Below are 27,261 nucleotides of genomic sequence, written 5' to 3'. Positions count from 1 at the left end.
GGGAAGAGGTAACTATGGGGAGGAAGTGGGAGGGGAGCTGTTGCATTATGGTAAACTGTGGTCAATGACATGAGACAAAGTATATGTGAACTGCTGTATGGAAAGTGAATATGCTCTGTAAATCTTCACCTATATCACAATTTTTTAAAAAAAGAGTATCTAAGAACAACAATGACATTTCTAAAGATGTGTAATTATTTATGATACGTGAAATGAAATAATTTTGACATATGTATTAATTCTTTTCTTTAAAATACAGCCAAGGCAACATCTAAAATTTAACTGTTAATGAAATAATATCTTGAGAAAAAAATCTGTAAGATTCAAGGGAATCCAATTCTATATCCATTTTTATTGTTTCAGAGACTGGATATAATTATACTCTTCCCTTCCTCTTTCCCACAGTAAATACAAACTTATAAATGTTTCCATATACAACAATATGCCTTTAAAAAAAAAAAAAAGGTCTAAAACATTTATCTATTACCTATAACATATAAATGCTGGGAAGGCAGACCTGAATATCTACTAAACTTATGTGCTTCTCAGTTTATTTTTTCCAAACTAGTATGTGGACCTTCATCCAATTCACAGATTTCATTACATTTAATATAGTTAAAATGGACTAAAAATAAATTACTTAATGTGGTCTTGCAGAAGAGGAAAGCATACCATAACAATCAAATTTATTCTTTAACAGCTTTTTTAAGGCTACCCTCAAAGAATGCTATTTTCTACGATTTTCCTTGTAACTTGTTTTCAAGCCGAAGTTTTGAAAGAATAAATCTGATTGTTTGCAATGGTGATTTATATGTAAAATATACAACACATATTACTGTCCTAAATTATTTTAAATGCATACACCAACTTCAAAGAAATTACCTTGCTTCTGCTCACAGTTCACAGCACAGCCTAAAATGAGTTGAAGCATCCTTCCAAGTTCTGCAGCATCAGAATGCTCTCCAATAAGGTTCACGTCAGGAAGGGTAAAGTCATTAATTTGCTGACCTAAAATCTGAATGGAGGTAAAAAGAAAATTAAACTTTTATTTATATTTACATGCCAGATAAAATATCTGATAATTAGTTTGTCAACACCAGAAACTCAATACCAAGGGGAGGCATGTTGTATCAATCTTTCTCAGTCTCTATGTTTACCTCTCAAACCTAAATTATCACAACCGTGAGTCACAACAACTTAGTGAGTACTGTCGATTCTTCTTCTTACCAAGAAAAGACTACATACTCTCTAGAGAATTAGAACAAAAGAGGTTCAGAATCAGGAGGCAACAAACACATCTAAGAATAAATATAAGTTTACACTCCAAACTGTAAGATTCCTTCTAGCCACCTTGACTCCATGTGACTACCAAAAGGCTGGCAGCAAGACAGCTGTATCAGGACGAAGACTGGAGAAGTCTGTTATTAGGAAACTGCCTTGCCCAAATTAAATGACTTTACCCTCAAATTAAATAAATTTACCATTCAAAGAGCACCCTTACCCAGATTCCAATCAGCTTTTTACAGTGCTTTATGTTTAAATATCAACGTACAACCAAGGATCATCAAGGCATTTTAAGAAAAACCTCCAGCATGAAAATCAGGAACAACAACAAAAAGAAATTCAGAAGAAAGCAAATAATGCAGGAAATAGAAGAAAACAAAAATTTAAATTCTATAATTGGATATATACGCAGGCGGTAAAACTATCAAGAAAAATACAAGGAAACGACTATTAAAAAGATCAAGATAGTGGTTTTTCTCTGGATATGGGGGAAAGAGGTTATGATCAGGAAGGTAAACATAGGAGGGGCATTCTATTACTTGACCTGGGTGACATTATTGCTTTCTTTTATAACTAAACTGTACATAAGCATGTTACATACTTTTCTGAATGTATGTTTATTTCACTATTCAAAAATGATGAGGGTTCTAGGAGACAGAAGACTGCTATTTATGTAGTCAAGGAAGGCCTCTATGTTAAAGGGAAAACTGAACAAAGACTTGACAAGAGGTTGCAAACCATACAGTTATATCCTGGGAAGAAATATATCATGCAGAGGTTATCACAGGGCAAAGTTTTCAGGTAAAAGCACACGATGAATTCCAAGAACAGCAAGACAGTCAATGTGAGTGGGGTGAAAGAGAGGTAGGAAATAAGATGAAAGAGTTAGGGTTTGGGAGCAGGTCATATAGGTCCTTGTGAGACACATTAAGAATGTGGATTTTATTCTGAATGACATGGAAAATACATTGAATTAAACAAAGAGAAATACACTCCCAAACCAGATTAAGTTGAATTTTCCCCCTTGTATAAGAAAACCAATCTCTAGAAGGATATACAAGAAGCTGGTAACAGTGATGCCTGCTGGGGGGCAACGGGGAAGCTGGGGGTGGGAGGATGAGCTGCTTGACACTGTTCATCTCTTTGTTGCTTTTCAGAATTATCAATTCACGTATTCAATATATGAATAAAATAAATATGAAAGTCAAAACTTCTATAATTAATATTCTCAAAGATAAAAATATTACACCCAAAAATCAAGAGGAGTATATAAAAGTTACATTCAGAAGACTAAACAATGCTCTTAAAAAATAGGATAGCAGAAATGAAAACCGCAATGGGCAAGTTGGAAAAAAGGTACATAATTACCTCAGAAAGCATAATCAAAACACGTGAGAAAAATTAAGATAAAAGTTTAGGTATTTAAAGGATCTAAGAAGTTTAACAACTGTTCTAGAAAGAGAAGAGAAAAAAGGAAAATGCACAAAAGTAAAATATAAGAAATTTCCCTAAAACTAAAATTCCTGCATATTCAGATTTTAAGAGCTTGCTATGTACCAAGCTCAATGAAGTAACAAACCAAAACATCTCACACCAAAGCACATCACTACAGAAATTGGAGATTCAAAGCTCCTACTTAAAAGTGTCAGAAAATGAGTAAGTTACCAACAAGAGATGGGGAATTCAAATGACAGACTTTCAATAGCAGCACAGGAAACCAGAAAACAATGAAGTAATATTTTAAAAATTTTAAAGGTTATCTTCAGCCTAGAATTCCATATTCAACTCAACCATCAAGTGTGAGGGGAGAATTAAAATATCTTCAGATATGTAAGGTCTAAACATTTTTACATATATTGTACCTTTTCTCAAGATGCCACTAGAAAATGTACTCCATCAAAATAAAGAAATAAAACAGTAAAGAGAAATACATAAGATTCAGCAAATGGAATATAAAATAGGAGAGACAAAGGAATTCCCAGGATGAGGAAGAAAGGTAATGCCAGAACATGAGTTTATTTAAACAAGAACTCCACCATCACATAGTTTATAGATCAGGAAATATAAAATGAATTAGTAAAATGCACAAAGAACTGCCTCAGATTTTATAGTAGGAAGTAAGAAGAAAAAGAATATTGAGCTTTGAGAAAAAAATATATGGGGAGAATGGTAATAAATCACATAGTATGGGCTCACTAAATGGTTATGTATGCTCAAAATGAGCAAATAACTACACACACACACACACAGAGAGAGAGAGTAATATTTTAGTTTTATTGACTCTCCAACTCTTTTCTATAATCAAATGTTGTTCTTGTTATGTGCCACTCAGTCGGCTCCAACTCATAGAGACCCTATATACAACAAAAGGAAACACTGCCTGGTCCTTTGCCAACCTCACAATCTTTGCTATACCTGAGCCCATCATTGCAGCCACTGTGTCAATCAATCTCATTGAGGGCCTTCCCCTTCTTTGCTGACCCTGCACTTTACCAAGCATGATATCCTTCACCAGGGAATGGTCCCTTCTGACAACATGACCAAAAAGTAGGTGAGACGCAGTCTAGCCACTGCAGCTTCCAAGGAGCATTACGGCTGCACTTCTTCCAGGGCAGATCTGTTCGTTCTTCTGGCAATCCATGGTACTTTCAGTTTTCTTCAACAATACCACAACTCAAAAACATCAACTCCTCTTTGGTCTTCCTCCCTCACTGTCCACCTTTCACATGCATATAAGGCTACTGAAAATACCACGGATTGAGTAAGGTGTACCTTAGTGTTCAAATACACATCTTTGCCCTTAAGCACTTGAAAGAGGTCTTTTGTCACAGATTTGCTCAGTGCAATACGTCATCTGATTTCTTGACTGCTGTTTCCATTGGTGTTGATTGTGGAACCAAGTAACATGAAATCTTTGATAACTTCAATCTTTTCTCCATTTATCGTGAGGTTGCTTATTGGTCCAGTTGTAAGGCTTTTCATTTTATGTTCAGGTATAATCCATACTGCAGACTGTAGCCTTTAAACTTCATCAGTAAGTGCTTCAAGTCATCATCACTTTCAGCTAGCAATGTTGTGTTGTCTGCATATTGCAGGCTGTTACTGAGTCTTCCTTCAATCCTGATGCTACACTCTTTTTCATATAGTCCAGCTTCCCAAATTATCTGCTCAGCATATAGACTGAATAAGAATGGTGAAAGGATAGAACCCTGACACACTCCCTTTCTGATTTTAAACCACGTAGTATCCCCTTGTTCTGTTTGAAAGACAGCCTCCTGGTCTATGTATACAGGTTCCTTATGAGCACAATTAAGTGTTCTGGAATGCCTATTCTTCTCAATGTTACCCGTAATTTATTATGATCGACCAGTCAAATGCTTTTGCATAGTCAATAAAGCACAAGTAAACATCTTTCTGGTATTCTTTGCTTTCACCCATGATCCATCTGACATCAGCAATGATATCCCTAGTCCCACGTCCTCTTCTGAATCCAGCTTGTATTTCTGGAAGTTCCATAGATGTATTGTCGCAACCGTTTTTGAATTACCTTCAGCAAGGTTTTACTTATGTGTGATAATGTTATTGTTCAGTAATTTCCACATTCTGTTGAATCACCTTTCTTTGCAATGGGTACAAATACAGATCTCTTCCAGTCAGCTGGGCAGGTAGCTCTCTTTGCGTAGATGAGTAAGTGCCTCCAACTCCTTTGGCTGAAATATCTCAATCGGTATTCCATCAATTCCTGGAGCCTTATTTTTCGCCAATTCCTTCAGTGCACCTTCGACTTCCTCCTTCAATATCCCTGGTTCTTGATCATATGCAACCTCATGAAATATGTGAACATCGATCAATTCTTTTTGGTACAGTGACTCTGTATTCCTTCCATCTTCTTGTGATATTTCCTACATCATTCAATATTTTGCCAGTAACCATACCAAACTCGCTGCCATCAAGTTGTATCTGATTCACAGCGACTCCTCCTTGGGTTTCGAAGGCAGTATCACAACACAAGTAGATTGACCAACCTTCCTTCCGAGGAGTGGCTGGTGGATTTGAACTGCCACCCTTCTGGTTAGCAGTTAAATGCCTTAGGCACTACACCACCAGAGCTCCCATTTTGTCCATAGAATCTTTCAATGAATAGAACAGAATCTTACAATTCAAGACTTGAATGTTTTCTTCAGTTTTCAGCTTGAGAAATGCCGAATGTGTTCTTCCCTTTTGGTTTTCTAACTCCAGGTATTTGCACATTTCTTTATAGGAATTGGCTTTATCTTCTCGAGCTGCTCTTTGAAATCTTCTGTTCAGCTCTTTTATCTTGTCATTTCTCCCATTTGCTTTAGCTACTGTCCATTGAAAAGCAAGTTTTAGGGTCTCTTCTCATATCCATTTTGTTTTTTCTTCCTCTCCTATCTTTTTAAGGACCTTTCGCTTTTTTCGTGGATGATGCTGTTGATGTCATTCCACAATTCCTCTGGTTTTTGGTCACTGGTGTTCAATATGTCAAATCTATTCTTCACATGGTCTCTAAATTCAGGTGGAATATAATCAAGGCCATTATTTTGGCTCTCACTGATTTGTTTTAATTGTCTTCAGCTTAAATTTGAACTTGCATATGAGCAATTAATAGTCTGTTTCACAGTCAGCTTCTGGCCTTGTTTTGGCTGAAGACATTGAGCTTTTCCATTGCCTCTTGCCACAGATGTAGTCAATCTGATTCCTGTGTATTCCATCTACATGTCCCTCCAATCTGAGAGGCTCATCTTCCAGCACTATATTGGACAATGTTTCAGGGTTATTCATAAAGTTTTCCTGTAATATACAGTGTTCTACTGCTTTTCATAACATTTTCAGTGGGCAATTCTTTGAGAAGTGGATACCCCTTTCCTCCTTCTGAGTCTGTCTTAGTCTGGTAGCTCCGCTGAAACCTGTCCTCCATGGGTGACCCTGCTGGTGTTTGAAATACCAGTGGCATAGCCTCCAGCCTCACAGCAACATGCAAACCACCACAGTATCAAACTGACAGATGAGTGGTAGATAATTATACAGTAATGAGTATATATTAAATTTTTAAAAAGAGCATAAAGTAAGTTTCAAAAACACTAAACCATCCTCAGAGATGTGAGTTTGTTTTAATGTATTATTTTGATACAGATATGTCAAAAAAAAAAAAAAAGCCATTACCTCATGATTGTAATCCAGGATCCCTTTTAAAATTTTCTTTAAGTTGCTTATCTATTTAAAGAGAGAAAACAAACAGATAAAAGGCATGCACAGATCAAAATATATTTTAACATAAAAATTTTCAGAGTCAATCATTCAAGTTAATCATATAAATATTAAAAAAAAATAATTCAGCATATCTGAACTACCATCATCAAGAAAGTATTATCTCTGTGTTTTTTTTGGTAAATAATGTACCCACATAAATAACATGCCCACATATATTATGCATGCTAAGCACACTTATGAAAATAGGGAGGTTTGCATGGTGGGAAAAAACATGTAACATGTATGTTATTTGATAAAAAATACAGTACTGGCTAAAAGTATTTATGATTTTTAAAATAAATTATGTTTCCAATTATGTAAAATTTTCAACATTATGATCACATGGATAAAAACTGGAGGGTAACTGAATGAGACTTAACAGTAAGATCAAATTATTCAGATTTTCTGCAGGTAGAGGAAAAAAATGTGATGTCCTTATTAATGAAGATTTGAGTTCAATGCTGTCTTCCCCAGAAAAGCAAAGCTGTATTTTACACTGAGGTTAAATTCTAAAGTAAAAGCATTAAAAAAAAAAAAAAAGAGTCAAAATTACCTTTGGAAATCTCTTAAAATAACCCACATGAAGAATGTTATTTCTAAATTCCTTCACTACCAGAAAAGGCTATTTCTAATTCAGTTGAGCACCAAACAAACTATATATTGAAGGGCTATCAGGTTAAAAGAAAATACTGTTATATCTTGAAATACTAGAATTAACACGTAGTGCCTAAGGCATTTGATTGCTAACCAGAAGGCTGGCAGTTCAAATTCACCAGCCACTCCTCGGAAGGAAGGTTGGGGAATCTACTTTTGTAGTGATACTGCCTTAGAAAACCAAGGAGGGGTTGCTATGTGTCGGATCCGACTCGAAGGCACTGAGTTTTGTTTTTTATTTTTTTTGGTTTATAGCAAGATATGTGTACTAGAAGAAGCACTCTAGAAACAAGACAGGATAAGGGACCAACACACCAATGTCTCCCAACATACTCAAGAGCATAAATTGATGGGCCATATGCTAACTGGATGAAACAATAGGCAGAATCACCTGCATCATATAAACTGTTAATTGTTTTCTTTTTTGGGGGTGGCAGGGGGAATACAACTCATGCTGTTGAATTTGTAGTAAGTTAAATGGGTATATATTATGATTCTGTTCATCATCTACCTAGCCTTCTCTGGTTAGTGTAGTGAGTTGAAGATGTCCTGCAATGAAAGACAGTAGACATTTTTATTTGTAACTATCAAATAAAAGAGGTTGAATAACAGCACTGCAGTTTAGTGATTAATCAAGGACACAATTATTTGCAAGGCAGAAAGTAATCTGAAAACTAGCTTATTTATTTAACATTTTATTGTGACTTAGGTGAAAGGTTATAGAGCAAATGCTTTTTCCATTCAACAATTGATACACATTTTGCTTTGTGACATTGACTGTAGTCCCCACAGTGTAACAGCCCTCTTCCTCCTTCTTCCCTGGCTTCCCTATTTCCACTCATTCTTCTTTCCTGCCCCTTCCTGCCTTCTGAGCTTTAGCCCTGAGCAAATGTTGCCCTTTTGGTCTCATTTGGTTGATTGTTTTAAGGAATACATTCCACTCTGGTGTTACTGTTCACTTTAGGTCTGACTATTGTTTAGCTGGAAGCTAATCTATGGAGGAAATTCAATTCCATGTTTACAGAGTCTCTAAGGGTCTTGAGGATTCCACCAGTCTCTCTCAGATCAGTTAAGTCTGGTCTTTTTTGAGTTTTGTTTGATACTTTCTCCCACTCTATCAAGGATCTTCTAGTGTGATCCCAATCAGAGTGGTCAGTAGTGTTAGCCAGGAACCATCTAGTTCTTCTGGAAATTAGCTTATACTTCCCATAAATAAAGTTAACATGACTATACTTCTGAAAATATTTGAAGTCGTAGAAAATATATATTTCCTTTATTCTAAGATGTTTTTTCCCCCATATTTTAACATTTGAAATTAAAATGTCTTAAAACTCAAGGTATTCATTAAAAATGGTAGTTTTTTTTTAAAACTTTTCACAAAAAGTTATGTATCTTATGATCAATCAATGGCATCTTAAAATTGAAATCTAACAGGATAAAATAATGAGGCACAGGAATGTAAATCAGAACTGAAAATAGTAGTAATTAACATTAAGAATATGATCAAACTTTTTCCCCCTTCTTCATATTACTAATTTTGCCATACTTTTGACAATGAAGACTATGTGTGTATTTGTGTGTACATATGTGTGTTTAGGAGCTCTGGTGGTATATAATAGTTAAGGTATTTGGCTGCTAACCAAAAGGTCGGTGGTTTGAACCCACCAGCCACTCTGCAGAAGAAAGATGAGGCTGACTGCTTCCATAAAGGTTGTCAGCCTTAAATATTAAATATTAAAAATATTTGAATTGCCTAGTCTTGAGAGATTGGTTAAATATTAAAAGAGAGCCACCAGACAGTTTCCATTCACTCTACACTAGTAGGGAAAAAAAAAAAGGAATTTGGTTTTGGCAGATCCAGTATCTAAGTAAACATATGTTTTGTGGGGAAATAAAAGGAAAGACCAAGCTTAGCATATCATAATATCATAAATCTATGGGTTTCACACACCTATTAACTTGTATTTCTTGGTATATATCAGTCTATATAAAAAAGAAATGGTTCCAGGGTTTTCTAACTATTGGTTATGGCCATTTATGGGTCATAAAAATCAATTTAATGTAACAAAATTATAGAGCGGGAGGACAAATTAGTGGTTGCCTAAGATTATGGATGGGGAGTGGTATGGATGTGATTATAAAAGCAGCCTTGTGATACTACAACAGTTCTGTATCTTGATTGTGGTGGTACATGTGATAAAATAACATGCAATGATACACACGAATACAAATACAAATGAGTGCACGTAAAACTGGTGAAATGTGAGTAAACTATGGATATCAGTTTCCTAGTTTTGATATTGTACTATAGTTGCACAAGATGTTATCATTGGAGAAACTGAATGACAGGTACATGAAACCTTTCCGTACAATTTTTCTGCAATTTCCTGTGAATTTGTAAGTATTTGTAAATATAAAGTTTAGTATCAATTTAGTGGATTTCAAGTAATATTTTTCAAAATAAAATAAAAACATCAGTACACAAAGTAAGGAAAAAACTTGTTTCAGCTAAATAAGCACATACATTTAGGTGGGTGTAGGCTGCAATATAAACCATATTCTTATTGTAGGTTTTGCTTAAAAAAGCTTGAGAAATACTGGAACTTAATCTTACCAGGAAGGAAATGAAAATGTTTCATTCTATGACTGTTTTGGGCACAGTTAATAATGATTGATTTTTTTTTCATTATTAATAATAAAACACTAGTAACTAGCACATATATGTGCCATACACTATTTATAAAATATATGCTTTACATATTTAAGTCATTTATTTCTGTGAGGTATAACCTATTATCAGCTTAATTATATAAATGGAAAACAGAGGCACAGAAAGCTAAAACAACTCTCCGAAGGACTGTAAATGGTAGAGTTATGATGTGCAAACTGGCTCTGTGGCTCCAGAGTCCAAGCACTTGGCCACTTACGCTGTGCTGACTTACATTATTTGTTGGTGAACAACTTCAGGTTAACTCCAATTTTCAATTCTAGATTATTTTGCTACAGCCTGCCTAAGTTTCTAAAGCTCACTGGACATATCAGACAGACAATCAACAAATATTATACACACACAAATGTTTAAGGATTAATTAACCAAAGAAAAAATAAAAAGGAAATACCTTTAGTCTCCAATTATCTCCTACTTCAGTTTTGATTCTGTTTAGCCAATTTTCATCAAAATATACAGGATCTCTGCAAATAAGGAAAAGCTAGTATATTAGGATTCTGTGGCTAACAAACTAGTAATAAAAAAAAAGGAAAATTGAAATCCATCCCATATTGTCACTTAATGGAAACATAAAAATGTATCTGCCACGTATCAGCCACTAAATAACTTAACACATGAGACTGGATGCAATTACTACAGATACCTCTAAAATCAACAAATTAGCTCACTAAAAATTTGTTTATCAAAAAAATAAACCGAAAGGTAAAAAATGGTAACATATAATTAATATATTTTAAAAATATATTATAGATCAGTACACTAACCTGGGATCAACATATTGTAGGTACCTCACTAATCTCTTAAGAATGATCAAATATCAGTGATATGATTTGAAAGAAGCAAAAGAAATACACTAAGAGGTGAAAGTAAGTTTTTTAGTTAACATTTCAATGACCTCCAATAGCATCATTAATATTCCAACTTCTTCAAATAACGTAAACTGAAAACCTATTTCCTCAGATGTAGTACTTAGTGTTACACAAAGCTGAACACCATTTGTTTGTAAAAGGCTTAATATCTAAAGATCTTAGGGTATAGATTAAACAAGGGTAGAACTTAAATATACTTATTTTTCTTAGGAAAACCTCTCATAATTCTATAAACTATAAAGGATATACTACACATACACACATATATTCATACACACATGCATACAACATATGTATACATATATGTAAATCATTGTTAGTTGCAGTCAAGTCAGTTTCAACTGATAGTGACCCCATGCACGACAAAACAAAATCCTGTCCTGTCCTTCACCATCCTCATAATCATCAAAAATAATGTCTGAGACCATTATTGCAGCCCGTGTCAATCCATCTCATTGAGAGCCTTCCTCTTTTATGCCAACCCTCTATTTTACCAAGTTTGATGTCTTTCTCCAGGGACGGGTCAACTTAATCACATATCCAAAGTATAAGAGACAAAGTCCCGCTCTCCTTGCTTTTAAAGCTGTACTTTTTCCAAGACAGATTTGTTTGTTCTTCTGGCAGTCAACGTTTTATTTCATATTCATCACAAATGCCACAATTCAAATGCATCAATTCTTATGCAATCTTTTTATTCACTGCCGAGCTTTCACATGCATAAGAGGCTACTAAAAATACCCTGGCTTGGGTCAGACCAACCTTTGTCTTCAAAGTGACATCTTTGCTCTTTAACACCTTAAAGAGGTCTTTTGCAGTAGATTTGCCCAGTGCAATATATTGTCTGATTTCCTGACTACTGCTTCCATGGTTATTGATTGTGGACCCAAGTAAAATGAAATCCTTTGTAACTTCAATCTTTTCTTCATTTATCATGCTGCTGCTTATTGGTCCAGTTGTGAAGATTTTTGTTTTTATGTTGAGGCATAATCCACACCATAGGCTGTAGTCTTTGATCTTCATCAATAACTATTTCAAATCTTCTTCACTTTTAGCAAGCAAAGTTGTGTCAATTACGTACTGCAGGTTGTTAATGACTCTTCCTCCAACCTGATGTCACTTTCTTCATATAGTCCAGCTTCTCAGATTATCTGCTCAGTACACAGACTGAGTAAGTGTGGTGACAGAAGAGAACTCTGACATACAACTTTGCTGACTTCTGTTCAAACAACAGCCGCCTGGTCTATGTACAGGTTCCTCATGAGTACAATTAAGTGTTCTAGAATTCCCATTCTCCTCAATGTTATCTATAATTTGTTATAATCCACATAGTCAAATGCCTTGGCATAGGCAATAAAACAGGTAAGCAGTTTTCTGGTATTCTTTGTTTTGTTTCCAGCCAAGATCTATCTGACATCAGCAATGATATCCCTCGTTACACGTCCTCTTCTGAATCTGGCTTGAATTTCTGGCAGTTCCCTGTCTACTTACTGCTGTACCCTTTTTTTAAAAAAAAACTTTTATTGTGATTTGGGTGAAAGTTTACAAAGCAAATTCATCTTCCATACAGTTCACATACACTCTCTCATGACCTTGACTGCAATATCTCACAATACAACAGTTCTCCTCCCACTTTCCTCCCCATAGCCACCTCTTCCCTGTGTCCTTCCCTCCCATGCACTCCTGACCCACGAACTGTCTCCCTGTGCATACACAGCCCTTCTATTCTCCCATGATTGATTTCTCCAAGAAAAATATCTACCTAATGTAAATCTTCAGCTCATATGTCTGTCTTTTGTTTGGCTGGAAACCACAGGAGTCAGTTCCATTACAGACCTGAAGGGCAGCTAGGAACCATAGTCTCAAGGGTTCCATTAGGCTCTATCAGACCAGCAAACCTGGTCCCTCTTTTTTTTTTTAAATGATTTTGAGTTTTGTTCCACGTTGTTCTCCCACTCGACCCAGGATCTCCTACATAGATCCCCCTCTAAGTGGTTGACAGTGGTAGCTGGACACCATCTAATTCTTCTGGTCTCATAGTTGTATAGGCTGTGGATGGCATGGTGTATCAGTCCCTTGGACTAATTGTTTCCATGCATCTTTGGTTTTCTTCATTCTTTTTTGCTCTGGATGAGGGGAGATCCATTAATTCCATCTAGATGGCTGCTTGCAAGCTTTTAAGATCCCAGTTGCTACTTGCCAAAGTAGGATGTGGAACAATGTTTTTGTGTAGTATATTATGCCAACTGAGCTTGAAGTCCTCTGCGACCATGGTCCCGGGCCCACAGGTCCAACTACTCACTCTCTACAGGTAGCTGGCTGTGGCCAAGGAGTAACTACAATCTTGTCTCTTGTCAGCTCTCGTATATACCTGGAAATTCTTACAGAATACACAAATACACTTGTAGAAACATTGTCTGCCAACGCTATACATGGTCATGGGCACACTCCCCCCTGCACAGACATACCTAATCATTCAGCCTGTCCACCCATCTATCCATCCGTAGATCAATGCTTGCCATCACTGACAATGCAGTACCGTATGTACAAAAAGGTTCATCTTTGTTATCTGTACCTTCCATGCATCTCTCTATGTCTTCTTCTTCCTCAATGCCACCGTGTTGATCACTCACATTTGGTATACTTGCCTTCCCTTCACCCAAATCAATACTTGTTTCTAACTAGCAGTGTCCCCTCGCCTCCCTCCCACCACTGGTAAACAACAAAGAACATTTCCTTCCATATAAAATCTTTCCTTGACTTTTTATAATAAGAACTAATACAGTATTTGTCCTTCTGTGATTGACTTATTTCACTCAGCATTTTGTTTTCCAGTTCTTCCACATTATGTGGTGTTTTGCAGATTCCACATTATTCTTTAGGGTTGCATAATATTCCACTGTGTGTATGTACCATAATTTGTTTATCCATTCTTCTGTTGATGGGCACCTAGGCTGTTTCCATCTTTTTGCTATTGTAAATAGTATTGTGATGAACATGGGTGTGCATGTAGCTGTTCTTACCCTGGCTCTCACTTCTTTAGGATGCTGCAACCTTTTTTGAATTATTTTTCAGCAAAACTTTACTCACATGTGATATTAATGATATTGTTTGATAATTTCTGCATTCTGTTGGATCACCTTTCTTTGGAATGGGCCTTAATATGGATCTCTTCCAGTTGGTTGGCCAGGTAGCTATCTTCCAAATTTCTTGGCATATACAAGTTAGTATTTCCAAAGTTGCATCCATTTGTTGAAACATCAGAATCGGCATTCTGTCAATTCCTGGAGCCTTGCTTCTCCGCCAATGCCTTCAGTGCAGCTTGAAATTCTTCCTACAATATCATCAGTTCTTGATCATATGCTACTTCCTTAAATGACTGAATGTCGACCAATTCTTTTTTGTACATGTTGACTCTGTGTACTCCCTCCATATTCTTTCAATACTTCCTATGCATTTGATATTTTGCCCACATAATCCTTCTATATTGCAACCTGAAGCATGAATTTCTTCTTCAGCTCTTTCAACTTGAGAAATGCTGATTGTTTTCTTCCTTTTGGTTTTCTAACTCCAGGTCTTTTGCACATTTCATAGTAACACTTTGTCTTCTCAAACTGCCCTTTGAAATCTTTTCAGTTCTTTTACTTCATCATTTCTTTGTATTACTTCAGCTACTCTATGTCCAAGAGCAAGTTTCAGAGTCTCTTCTGACATGTGTTTTAGTCTTCTCTTTCTTTTCTCTTTTTAATGACATTTTGCTTTCTTCATGTATTATGTCCTTGATGTTATCCCACAACTCATCTGGTGTTCAGTCGTTAGAGTTCAATGCATCAAATCTACTCGAGATGGTCTCTAATTGCAAGTGGGATAGGATATAGTCAAGGTCATACTTTGGCTCTTGTGGATTTGTTTTCATTTTCTTCAGCTTTAACTTGAACTTTTATATGATCAATTGATGGTGTGTTCTGCAGTCGGCCCCAGCCTTGTTCTGACTCATGATACTGGGCTTCTTCATCACCTCTTCCCACAGATGTAGTCAATTTGATTCCTGTGTATTACATCTGGTGAGATCTACACATTCTGTCACCATTTATATTGTTGAAAAAGGTACTTGCAATGAGTAAGTCATTGGTCTTGCAAAATTCTATCATGTGATCTCTGGCATTGTTTACATCACCAAAACCATATTTTCCAAATACTGATCCTTCATATTTGTTTCCAGCTTTCTCACTCCAATCAGCAGTAGTTATCAATGAATCTTGATTGCACGTTTGATAAATTTCAGACTGCAGAGTTGGTAAAAATCTTTAATCTCTTCATTTTTGGTATCAGTAGTTGGTGTATAAATTTGAATTAATAGTTGTATTAACCGGTCTTCCTTGTAGGCTTATGGATGTTATTCTATCACTGGAGTGCTGTACTTCATGATGAATGCTGAAATGTTCCTTCTGACAATGAATGTGACACCATTCCTTTTCAATTTGTTAATGCTGGCATAGTAGACTCTATGACTATCCAATTTAAAATGGCCCATACCAGTTGATGTCAGCTCACTGTTGTTGTTATGTGCCGTAGAGTCAGACCCAACTCATAGCAACCTCTCCTTGGGTATCTGAGGCAGTATCACAAGGAAGTAGATTGACCAACCTTCCTTCTAAGAAGTGGCTGGTGGGTTTGAACCGCCAGCCTTCTGATTAGCAGTAAAGTGCCTTAGGCACTATGCTAGCAGAGCTCCATCAACTCACTAGTGCCTAGCATATCAATCTTAAAGCATTCCATTTTATTTTTCAGAATTTTCAATTTTTCTATAATCATACTTCATACATTCCTTGTTCCAATTATAGATGGATGTTTACTCCTGTTTCTTCTAATTTTGAGTCATGCCACAATAGCAAGTTAAGGTACTATAAGCTGTACTCCATCCACATCATTAAGGTTGAGGAGACAGCTCCTCCATAGTGGTACTTTAAGTGCCTTCCAGCCTGTGGGGCTTATCTTCCATCACTATATCAGACAATGATCTGCTGCTATCCATAAAGTTTTCACTGGACACATTTTTCAGGTCCTTCTTCCTAGTCTTAGCCTAGAACCTCTTCTGAAATCTGTCTACCATGGGTGATCATGCTGGTATTTGAAATACCAGTCAGAAAGCATCCAGCATCATAGCAACATGCAAGCCACCACGGTACAACTAGCTGATAGGTAAGTAGTACGTAGTGGATGTGTGTGTGTGTATATATATATGTTATTTGTTGTTGTTGTTATTGTTATGTACCGTTGAGTAGGACCCAACTCGTAGCAACCCCTCCTTGGGTTTCTGAGGCAGTATCACTATGGAAGTAGATTGCCCAAACTTCTTTCCAAGGAGTGGCTGGTGGGTTTGAACTGCCAGCTTTCTGGTTAGCAGTCAAGTGCCTTAGGCACTACGCTACCAGAGCTCCTATATGTATATGTGTGTGTGTGTGTATGTATGTATGTATATATATATACACATATGTGTGTGTGTGTGTATATACATACATGTGTGTGTGTGTATACACACACACATATATGTATATATATACACATATATATATGTGTGTTCATTCTGGATACAAGCCCCTTATCAGACATGTGATATACAAGTATTTTCCCCTATTGGGTCGGCTGTCTTTTCACTTTCCTAATACCATATTGTGCAGCACAAAGGATTTTAATTTTGATGAATTCCAATTTACTTCTTTTACTTTGCTGTCTGTGCTTTTGGTGTATCTAAGATGCCTTTGCTTATCCAAGGTCATGAATATTTTACCGCCATGTTTTCTTCTAAGAATTTTATAGCTTTACCTCTTACATTTAGGTCTATAGTCCATTAATGTATGGTTTAAGAAACAGGTCTAACTTTATTCTTTTGCATGTAGATATGCATACTCATCTATTTTTGTTTTAAACTTAACGTATTAGTCAAGGTTCTTCTGCTGTTAAGTAGGAGACCCAAATGTGAGAAAGTAGGAAAAAAAAAAAAAAAAAAGATGATTACTAAGGTATTTTAAGATACAGAAAAAATATCTGGGTCTCACGAAGATAAGAATCCGGAAATCTGTCAAGCATCAAAACAGTACCCTCTTTCTGACTTTCATCTTTGCTTCTTTTTGTCCATCAATGCCATTTTTTCCCTGCAGACTAAGTTTTTTTGTTTCTCCATGTTGTTGTTGTTATGTGCTGTCGAGTCAGACCCAACTCACAGCGACCCCTCCTTGGGTTTCTGAGGTAGTATCATTATGGAAGTAGATTGCCCCATCTTTCTTCCAAGGAGTGGCTGGTTGGTTTGAACTACCAGCCTTCTGGTTAGTAGTCAAGTGCTTTAGGCACTACACTACCAGAGCTCCTTTGTTTCTCCATAAACAATGTTAAAGATGGTTGTACACATGTTCCAAGTTTTCATCCCATCAATTCAAGAAAAAAGTTTAAGGATCAGCTATCTTGTAGTCCTAATTCTAAATCCGAGTGATTTATAATTCAAATGATCCAGCTAGAGTCTGTTTTTCATCCCTGGTCTAAGTATAAGTAGCTAAAAGGATGGGGGTCTGCAAGTAGGACATACACAACTTTTGGTGGTAGGAGGACCATGCCTGTCAGGAAAAGGGTGAGGTCTCAAAGAAAGGAGATTGTTCTAAACTGGCAGGTATCTCCAAAAAGTATTCTATTTGCCTACAATCTCTGATTAATATGGATAATGGAAAGTAAAACAACAATCTAGAAGTGAATTCTACTAAAATAGTAAAGCATTATAAAAAAATCAAAAGTCAGAAAATATTTAATATATTTTTGATATTTAAACAATCTAAAAAGCTAAAATTTAAAAAGCACAATAACTGATAATCAAGTATTAATCTGTCCAACTGAAAAATGTTCATGAAAACCCAGAGAACATGAAAACTGGAGGGTAATTTATGAGTTTGGTGCAATGTGGCTGATAATCACCCAAGGCACTCAACTAAAAAACAAGCCAAACCAGTTGTCACCAAGACAGTTCTGACTCAGGGTGACCCCATTTATTTCAGAGTGGAACTCTGCTCCACATCAGTTCAATGGCTGTGATCTTTCAGAAGAAGGTTGCCAGGCCTTTCTTCCAAGGTACCTCGTACCTCTTTATGGATCTGACCCGTAAACCTTTGGTTAGTATTTAACTCTATATACAATCCAGGAACTCTTTCCCGTAAATATTTGTTTATATTGTTTTTAGGTGCCATTGAGTAGTCTGATTCATAGCAATCCCATGCACAGCAGAAAGAAACATTGCCCCGTCCTGTACTAACCTCACAATCCTTGTTATACCTGAGTCCAGCATTGCAGCCACTGTGTCAGTCCCTATCATTTAGGGCCTTCCCCTTTTCGTTGACCCTCCACTCTACCAAGCATGATATCCTTCTCCAGGGAATGGTTCCTTCTGACAACATGACCAAAGTAGGTCAGACGAAAAGTCTGGCCATTATTGCTTCCAAGGAGCATTCTGGCTGCACTTCTTTCAGGACAGATTTGTTAGTCTTTTTAGCAGTCCATTGTACTCTACCATTCTTATCCAACACCAGCACTCAAAAGCATCATCTCTTCTTCAGTCTTCCTTATTCACTGTCAAGCTCTCACATGCATAAGAGGTAATTGAGAATACCATGGGTTGGGTTAGGCACACCTTAGTCTTCAAGGAGACATCTTTGCTCTTCAGCACTTTAAAGAGGTCTTTTGCAGCAGATTTGCCCAACGTAATACATTGTCTGATGTCTTGACTGCTGCTTCCACTGGTGTTGACTGTAAAACCAAGTCATATGAAGTCCTTGACAACTTCAATCTTTTATCTATCCACCATGAAGTGGTGAGGATTTTTGTTTTCTTAATATTGAGGTGTAATCCATACTGCAAACTGCAGTCTTTAATGTTCATAAGTTAAATGCTTCAAGTCATCCTCACTTTCAGCAAGCAAAGTTGTATCATCTGCATATCGCAGGTTGTTAATGGGTCTTCCTCCAATCCTCATGCCATGTTCTTCTTCATATAGTCCAACTTCTTATGGATTATTTGCTCAGCATACAGATTGAATTAAGTATGGAGAAAGGATACAATCCTGATGCACTCCCTTGATTTTAAACCTGCAGTATTCCCTTTTTCTGTTTGAACAACAGCCTCTTGATCTATGTACAGGTTTCTCATGATTACAATTAAGTGTTCTGGAATTCCCACTCTTCTCAATGTTATCCATAATTTTTATGATCCACACAATCAAATGCTTTTGCATACTCAATAAAACATAAGTAAACATCTTTCTGGTATTCTTTGCTTTCATCCAAGATCTATCTACCGTCAGCAATGATATCCCTCATTCCACATCCTCTTCTGAATCCAGCTTGCATTTCTGGAAGCTCTCTGTCAATATACTGCTGCATCTATTTTTAAATTATCTTCAGTAAGATTTTACTTGCATGCAGTATTAATGATACTGTTTGATAATTTCCACATTCTGTGGGATCACCTTTCTTTGGAATGGGTACCAATATGGATCTCTTCCAGTCAGTTGGCCACGCAGCCGTCTTCCAAATCTCTTGGCAATATCTGAGTGAGTGCCTCCAGTGGGGCATCTGTTTGTTGAAACATCTCAATGGGTATTCCGTCAATTCCTGGAGCCTTGTTCTTTGCCAGTTCTTTCAGTGCAGCTTCAATTCTTCCTTCAATACTGTTGGTTCTTGAACATATGCCACCTCCTGAAATGGATGAAGATCTACCAGTTCTTTTTGGTACAGTGACCCTGTGTATTCCTTCCATCTTCTTTTGATGCTTTCTGCATCATTCAATATTTTGCCCATCTTTCAATGTTCCAATTCGAGGTTTAATTTTTTTTTTTTTCCAGTTCTTTCAACTTGAGAAATGCCAACTGTGTTCTTTCTTTTTGGTTTTCCAACTCCAGGTCTTTATTATAATAAGTGGCTTTGTCTTCTCGAGCTGCTCTTTGAAATCTTCTATTCAGCTCTTTTATCTTGTCATTTCTTCCATTTGCTTTAGCTACTCTCTGCTCAAAGGAAAGTTTCAGAGTCTCTTCTAACATCCATTTTGGTTGTTTCTTCCTTTCCTGTCTTTCTAATGACCTCTTACTTTCTTCATGGATCATGTTCTTGAAGTCATCCCACAATTCCTCTGGTTTTCGGTCACTGGTGTCCAATGTATCAACTCTGTTCTTTAGATGGTTTCTAAATTCAGGAGGAATATAATCTAGGTCTTAATTTGGTTCTCATGGACTCATTTTAATTGCCTTCAACTTCAACTTCAACTTGCATATGAGCAGTTGATGGTCTGTTCCACAGTCAGCTCCTGGCCTTGTTTTGGCTGAATTTCTCCATTGTCTTTTGTCACAGATGTAGTCAATCTGATTCCTGTGTATTCCATCTGGTGAAGTCCATGTGTGTAGTCATCATTTATGTTGTTGAAAAAAGGTATTTGCAATGAATAAGTCATTGGTCTTGCAAAATTCTATCATATGATCTCCAGCGTTATTTCTACCACTGATGCCATATTTTCCAACAACTGGTAACTCTTCTTTGTTTCCAACTTTCACTTTCCAGTCATCAGTGATAATCATTACAACTTGATTGGCACATTTGGTCAATTTCAGACTGCAGAAGTTGGTAGAAATCTTCAATTTCCTCATCTTTGGCTTTGGTGCTTGGTGCATATATTTTAAAAATAGTATCATTAACTGGTCTTCCTTGGAGATGTATGGATATTATCCTACCACTGATAGTATTGTACTTTAGGACAGATCTTGAAACAGTGATGAATGCCACACCATTCCTCTTCAATTTGTTATTCCCGTCATAGTAGATCATATGGTAGCCTGATTTAAAATGGCCAAAACCAGTCCATTTCAGCTCACTAATGCCTAGGATATCTCTATGTGTTCCATTTCATTTTTGACAACTTCCAATTTTCCTAGATTCACACTTTGTATATTCCATGTTCTGATTTTTAATGGATGTTTCCATCTATTTCTACTCAAAATTTTGAGTTTTGCCACATCAACCAATGGACATCCTGAAAGCTTTACTCCATCCATATCATTAAGGTTATCTCTACTATGAGGAGTCAGCTCTTCCCCAGTCATATTTTGAGTGCCTTCTGATCTGATGGGCTCATCTTCTGGCACTATATTGGACAATGTTTCAGGGCTATTCATAAAGTTTTCCAGTAATATACAAGACAGTTTTCACCGCTGCTCATAAGGTTTTCATTGGCTAATTGTTTGACAAGTGGATGACTTCTTCCTTCTTCTGAGTCTGTCTTAGCCTGGAAGCTCTGCTGAAACCTGTCCACCATGAGTAACCCTGCTGGCATTTTGCAACCCTGGTGCCATAGCCTGCAGCCTCACAGCAAGATGTAAGCCACCACAGGATGACAAACTGACAGTCAAGTATGCCTCCCTTAATTGTTCCTAACTACTCTATGCCCACTTCTCTGGGGCCAGGCTTTAAAATAAAGCCAGCCCTGAAGCCAAGCTGAGCAGCCCCAAGCCTGCAGCTCCCACCCTCTCTGGGGCCCAGCCTTACAATAAAGCAATTCAGGGTCCACTACTAAAAGTTACTTGTATTATACCAAAAAGCCCTTAGTTTATCAAAAAAAGAGAAAAGAATGCTTGAAACATCTAAGAAATTATATATTCCAAGAACTCCTCGATTATGAGAGGCATTACTTGCAGTTTACAGCAATACATCTTTTGAATACAAGAACTCAGAAGTCTTAATAAAATGTTTGAAATCGAGCCTCACAAATACACTCTGCTCACTGCCTAAAAGATTACCACATCACAATTTCAGAACCATGTTTGAGGCAGGAAAAGAAGACAACAAAAACGGTTGCTATTATTTTGTACTATTATGTTAGCTGCTGTCAAGTTGATTCTGACTCACGGGCGTCCCTATTTACAACAGAACAAAACACTGCCTGGTCCTACACCATCCTCACAATTGCTGGCATGTTCTAGTCCATCAATGCAGCCACTGTGCCAATCCATATCACCAAGGGTCTCCTTTCCCCTTGTTGGCCCTCTACTTCATTTAATAGGATGCCTCTCTCCAGCAACTGATCCCTCCTTAGGATGTTCCAAAGCAAGCTCTGTTATAATTCACAAGTATTCCCTGACTAATTTTGAGAAGATGATTTATAGGCCTTTCTTCTTATCTGGCTTAGTCTAGAACCTCTGCTGAAACCTGTCTACCATGGGTGGCCCTCTGGTATTTGAAATACCAGTGGCATAGCAACATGCAAGCCACATCAGTACAAGAAATTCACAGACAAGTGGTAGATCATGTACTAAGCACCAATAATATGGCAGGCACAAAACAAGGCACTTTAAATTCACAACAATTTTCTAAGGAAGGTATTATCAACCTTATGTTACCGGTAAGAAACATCACCCTCAAAAATTAAGTAATTTTCCCAAGCTCATTCAGATGGTAAGTGGCAGAGTTGACAGTACTTTTTTCTTAAAGCTGATCATATTTACAGGGAACAATGCAAGCTGGATTCAGAAAAGGGCGTGGAACTAGGGATATCACTACTTACACATAACAGGTTCTGGTAAAACAACTATAAAATCCTGTGGATAATTATCTATCTCCTTCATACAAGTAAACTAGGTCATAATAAAAACAAACAAACAAAAAAAGCACCCCAGTATTGCTCATGACACTCTAAGGTCCTTAAGGGGAGGCACTCATTCCTTGCCATACTGCCCCAATGTCTCATAGGTAGCACACAGCAGGTTCTCTACAAGTATTTACTAACTGAACTATAACATTTGGAAAGTGACAGAATTTTTATTGAATAAGCTTCCAAGCTACTTTAGGCAGAACATATCAGAAATAACAGTCTACAGTCTTCTTAAATTCCATCTGATTTTTCCTGGTAAACTTTGTCTCAATATTTAGGTTTCTGGCCATATCTTCTGTAGTTTGCAATTCATAAATGTCTCTAAGTGCCCCTTAATTAACGCTCTCAGACTAGGATCAAACAACATAACCTTACTTTTCTTAAAAAACTTAACAGATTAAAAATCTGCACAGATAAGTAAATAACAACTGGTAATCTTGCTGGGGCATTCATCTTGAGTAAGAAGCTATTTTTAGTTTCTTATTATACCCTGAGTGCAAAGGAAAACAACACAAAATATACATAATAATTTCCCTAAATCTGCTGGCAACACATTACTTGTAACTTTTATACCAGTTATAGTTAAATTAAAAGGAAAAAAAATCTATCAGTTTTAATCCTTAATATAATTCCAGAAACATACTGCCTGGCTACTGTTAATTCGCTTCAAAGGAAAAAAAAATTATTTCTACTGCAAGAATTAGGTACTATAATGATCTTAGTGAATTCCCCAAAATTAAGATAGTATCTACAACAAACATTATATTTTTAATCCATACTTACTACAGCATTTTTATTAGCAAACTTTAGCATTTTTAGATATGTTGATTCTTAGGTAGGCTTCTATTTTGTAACCACCTTTTAATTGCCTAAAACAATCATTTGTTGCCCTGACATTGAATGTGTATTGGAGAGTTGACTACAATATTTAAGTTTCATATCCATAATGAAAACAAAAGTATAGCAAATTATGCTCAGTCCCTACCAAGTCAAAATAACCTGCCACATATGGGATAGGCTCTAAATGAAGAATAGCCAATTTGGGGTACTATAAAAATAAAAGAATCCTTTGAAGGGGCAATCCACCACTGTGCATAATTTGACCTTCTTTTTCTCTTCTTTTGGTCTTGTCAATTTCCTTTTTTCCCTTCTTTCTTGAACTCTGAAAACAAAAACTCATGGCTCACAGAAGCACAACCTGCTACTTCTGGTGTGCTCTTTCAATTAGTGTGTGAGAACACTTCTTGAGGACAAAGTATAAAATAAAGTTACTTCCCTATAACTTCAAAATCCAATGTTAGAATTCCATATGTATTTATTCATTCATCAAATATTTCCTGAACACCTATTATACAGTAGGGCAGAGGATACAGAGTGAAAAGGTGGTGGCAAAATTAAATAGGGTGGTCAGGGTATGCTTCAATGAGAACTGAAAAACACCAGTGGAGATTGGAAGGTGGTGAGGAAGATTATAAATGTGAATTAGCTCACTGAAAAGCACTCTAGGCAGAGGAAAAGGCCACGCAAAAGTCCTAAAGCAGAAGGTACCTGACATGTTCCAGGAGGAACAAGAAAGCAAATATGGGAAAGAAGCCCAGTAAACAAAGTCATAGTGGACAAGGATATCATGCTTGGTTAAGTGGTGGGTGAGAGAAAAGGGGGAAGAGCTTCTACAAGACAGATCAACACAGAGGCTGCAATGATGGGCTCAAGCACAGCAAAGACTGTGAGGATGGCACAGGACTGGGCAGTGTTTTGTTCTGTTGTACGTGGGGTCGCTATGAGTCAGAACTGACTTGTCAGCTTCTAACAACAACAGCAACAACAAAGACTATCTCTGGCTGCTGGGTTCATATTAGACCGTGGGCAGATAAGGGTAGAAATTAACATAATCGAAGCAAGTTTTGGCCAGATTAATATAGTAGCAGTAAAGGTAGTAATTTTTATCATAAAACTTTTTGAAACATACAGAAAAATACGGCAAACAACCACATGCCAATTGCAGAGATTTAACATTGTGCCATATTTGCTCCATATCATTTATTCACTCATTCATTCACTGTGGTAAATATATAAGTAACAAAACATATGCCATTTCAATAATTTTCAAATCTTTTTGAATTTTTAAAAATTCAGAATCTGACATTTCACTCTTAAGAACCATTATGTCCTAAAAATTAAGGATATTTTCCTATAAAAATGCCAAAATTCTATTATTATATCTAACAAATATCCCTAAAATATCATCTAATATTCAGTCTAAATTCAAATTTCTTCCATTAACCCCAAAATATCTTTTACAGTTGGTCTGCTCAAATAGGATGCAATTAAGAATCATGTACTGGTTTTTAATGGTTAGTTTTTCTTATTTTAGGTGCTTTGGCTAGAAAAGTCCATCTCTTTCCTTTTTTCTCATGACACGGAAATGTTGAGGAGACTAGGCGAACTGTCCTACAAAATGTCTCAATTTCTGAATTTGTCTGATTGTTTCTTCATGATTTTAATTTGTTCCTCTAGCCTCTATAAACTGGATACTAGGTCTAAAGCCTTGATTTAGGTATGTCTTGAAAGCATGTTGTTGTTGTTGTTATGTGCCATCGAGTCGGACCCAACTCATAGCGACCCCTCCTTGGGTTTCCGAGGCAGTATCACTATGGAAGTAGATTGCCCCATCTTCCTTCCAAGGAATGGCTGGTGGCTTTGAACCACCAGCCTTCTGGTTAGCAGTCAAGTGCCTTAGGCACTATGCTACCAGAGCTCCCCCATGAAGATTTCCTGACAGATTAGAAGTGGGATGGAAGTAAAAGAAAGAAGCCAAGGATAACTCTTTAAGTTTCTCAGTCTGAGCAACTAGAAGACTAGAAATACCAACAACTGAAGTGAGAAGACTTCTGCTAGAGTGGGTTTTGGGCAGAAGAGAGAGAGTTTAGTTTAGACAAGATAAGTCTGAAATGCCTTTTACACCCAAATGGAGAGGTTGAGTAGATACAGACAAGATTTACCCTGGAGATATAAATTAGAGAATTATTAGGATATGGATGGTACTAAACCCATGAGAGAAGATGAAATCAAGAGAGTGAATGCAAACAGAAAAGAGAAGGGGAGTAAGGGCTGGGTTCTTAAGTGCTCTGACATTAAGAAGTAGAAGAGAAAACAGAAAAGTAGCAAAGGAAATAAAGATCATCTAGTGAGATAGGAGAAAAATTAAGAGGGTAACAGTATCCTGAAAACCAAATTTAAAAAGTGTTACAAGGAGGTAACTATGATAATCTTATTAAATGCTGCTGACAAGTCAAGATAAGGACTAAGAATGGACAATTAGAATTAGCAATGTGTAAATCATGGGTAACCCTCATAAATGCCGTTTTAATATAATGGAGGGAAGAAAAGCCTGATAGAAGTGGATTTAAGAAAGAGGAGAATCACAAGATAGTTGGGAGCTGTAATCTTTAAAGGAGTTTTGCTGCAAAGGGGAGGAGAAATGGAATAATGACTGACAAAGTGAGATCAAGATTAGAGTTTTTAAAGATAGAAGAGATAATAGCTTCTTTGCAAGCTGATGGAAATGATCCAGGAAAGGAGGGGAAAACTGATGATGTAGAAAGGGGAGAAATGCTAAAGTGATGATCTTGAGCGGCTGAGAAGCAATGAGATTCAGCATATAAAGTGTTAGTATGGGCTTTAAGATTGAACCTTTTCCTTCTCTCTCCACAGCTGACATGTATAGAACTAGGTAGAGCAAGGTGAAGGAATTCCTGATGGGACAAATGGTTAAGTACTTGGCTACTAACTCAAAGCTTGGCAGTTAACATCCACATAGAGGCAACTCAAAAGAAAGGTCTGGCGATCTATTTCTAAACGATTGCAGCCATTTAAAAAAGGCTTTTGGAGCACAGTTCTACTCTGAAATAGAATCAATTGGATGGCAAACTTTTTTTCTTTTTCTTTTGTTTTAGCCAAGCAAAGTCAAACAGATGCTGGCAGGTAAGTAAATGAAGTCATGGAATTTTATGGAAACTCTCTTTGAACTGTTTTGATTTTCTTAGAAATAGGATATATCCTACCTTACTGATAAGGTGGTCAGATGAGAGATTAGAGGTGATGCTAGAGGATTAAGGAAAGAAATACAGCATAACTAGGGAAATCTAATACCAGGGAAATACTGTATGACTATAACATCCATAAAGGAACTCTGGGGGCACAGTGGATAAGGCATTTGGCTGTGAACCAACAGCTGCTCTGTGGGAGAAAGATAAGGCAATCTACTTACATAAAGATTTACAGCCTTGGAAAGCCAGTGGAGGTCACTCTGAGTTGGAATCGACTCAATGGCAGTGTTTTTTTTTTTTTTTAATGACATCCATAAGGGAGGACTTTAAGTTCTTTATCATACATCAGCATGTTTATGTTTTTTCCCCACCAGGTTCCACTCCATAGGCACCTTAGTTTCCTAGTGTGGCTATAATACAAAATACCACAGGATGGTGGCTTTAAAGAACAGGAATTTATTGTCTCAGTTTTGGAGGCTAGCAGTCCAAATCAAGGTTTTGGCCCTGTCATTTCCTTCTGTGGGCTTCTCTCAGTTCTTGGCATTCCTTTGTTGCTTACAGTTGCATGTGCCTCCGCTGTCAGATGGTGTCTCCTATACGTGTATATATGTCTGTCCTCCTCTTTTTATATCACTAAGAAGGGATTGGGAGCTCTGGTAGCATAGTGGCTAAGGCACTTGACTGCTAACCAGAAGGCTGGCGGTTCAAACCCACCAGCCACTCCTCGGAAGGAAGG

At 36.9% G+C, this 27,261-nt stretch overlaps 1 protein-coding gene across 1 annotated transcript in view; it reads right to left on the bottom strand.

Moving 5' to 3' along the window:
• HOOK3 (hook microtubule tethering protein 3) overlaps positions 1–27,261 on the bottom strand; it is a 175,824-nt gene that overhangs the window by 132,651 nt on the left and 15,912 nt on the right. Inside the window, exons 3-5 of the mRNA XM_042783660.1 lie at positions 10,329–10,401; positions 6,469–6,519; positions 883–1,015 (exon numbers count right to left, since the gene is read on the bottom strand). Coding sequence (XP_042639594.1) covers positions 883–1,015; positions 6,469–6,519; positions 10,329–10,401 — 257 coding nt within the window. The remainder of the gene's footprint in view (positions 1–882; positions 1,016–6,468; positions 6,520–10,328; positions 10,402–27,261) is intronic.

Source organism: Orycteropus afer, unplaced genomic scaffold, assembly GCF_000298275.1.
Source record: "Orycteropus afer afer isolate SDZICR_OR568_19922 unplaced genomic scaffold, OryAfe1.0 scaffold00024, whole genome shotgun sequence".
Classification (NCBI taxonomy): domain Eukaryota; kingdom Metazoa; phylum Chordata; class Mammalia; order Tubulidentata; family Orycteropodidae; genus Orycteropus; species Orycteropus afer.
Note: the sequence above shows the minus strand (reverse complement) of the source record. Positions and strands in the feature narration are given on the sequence as shown.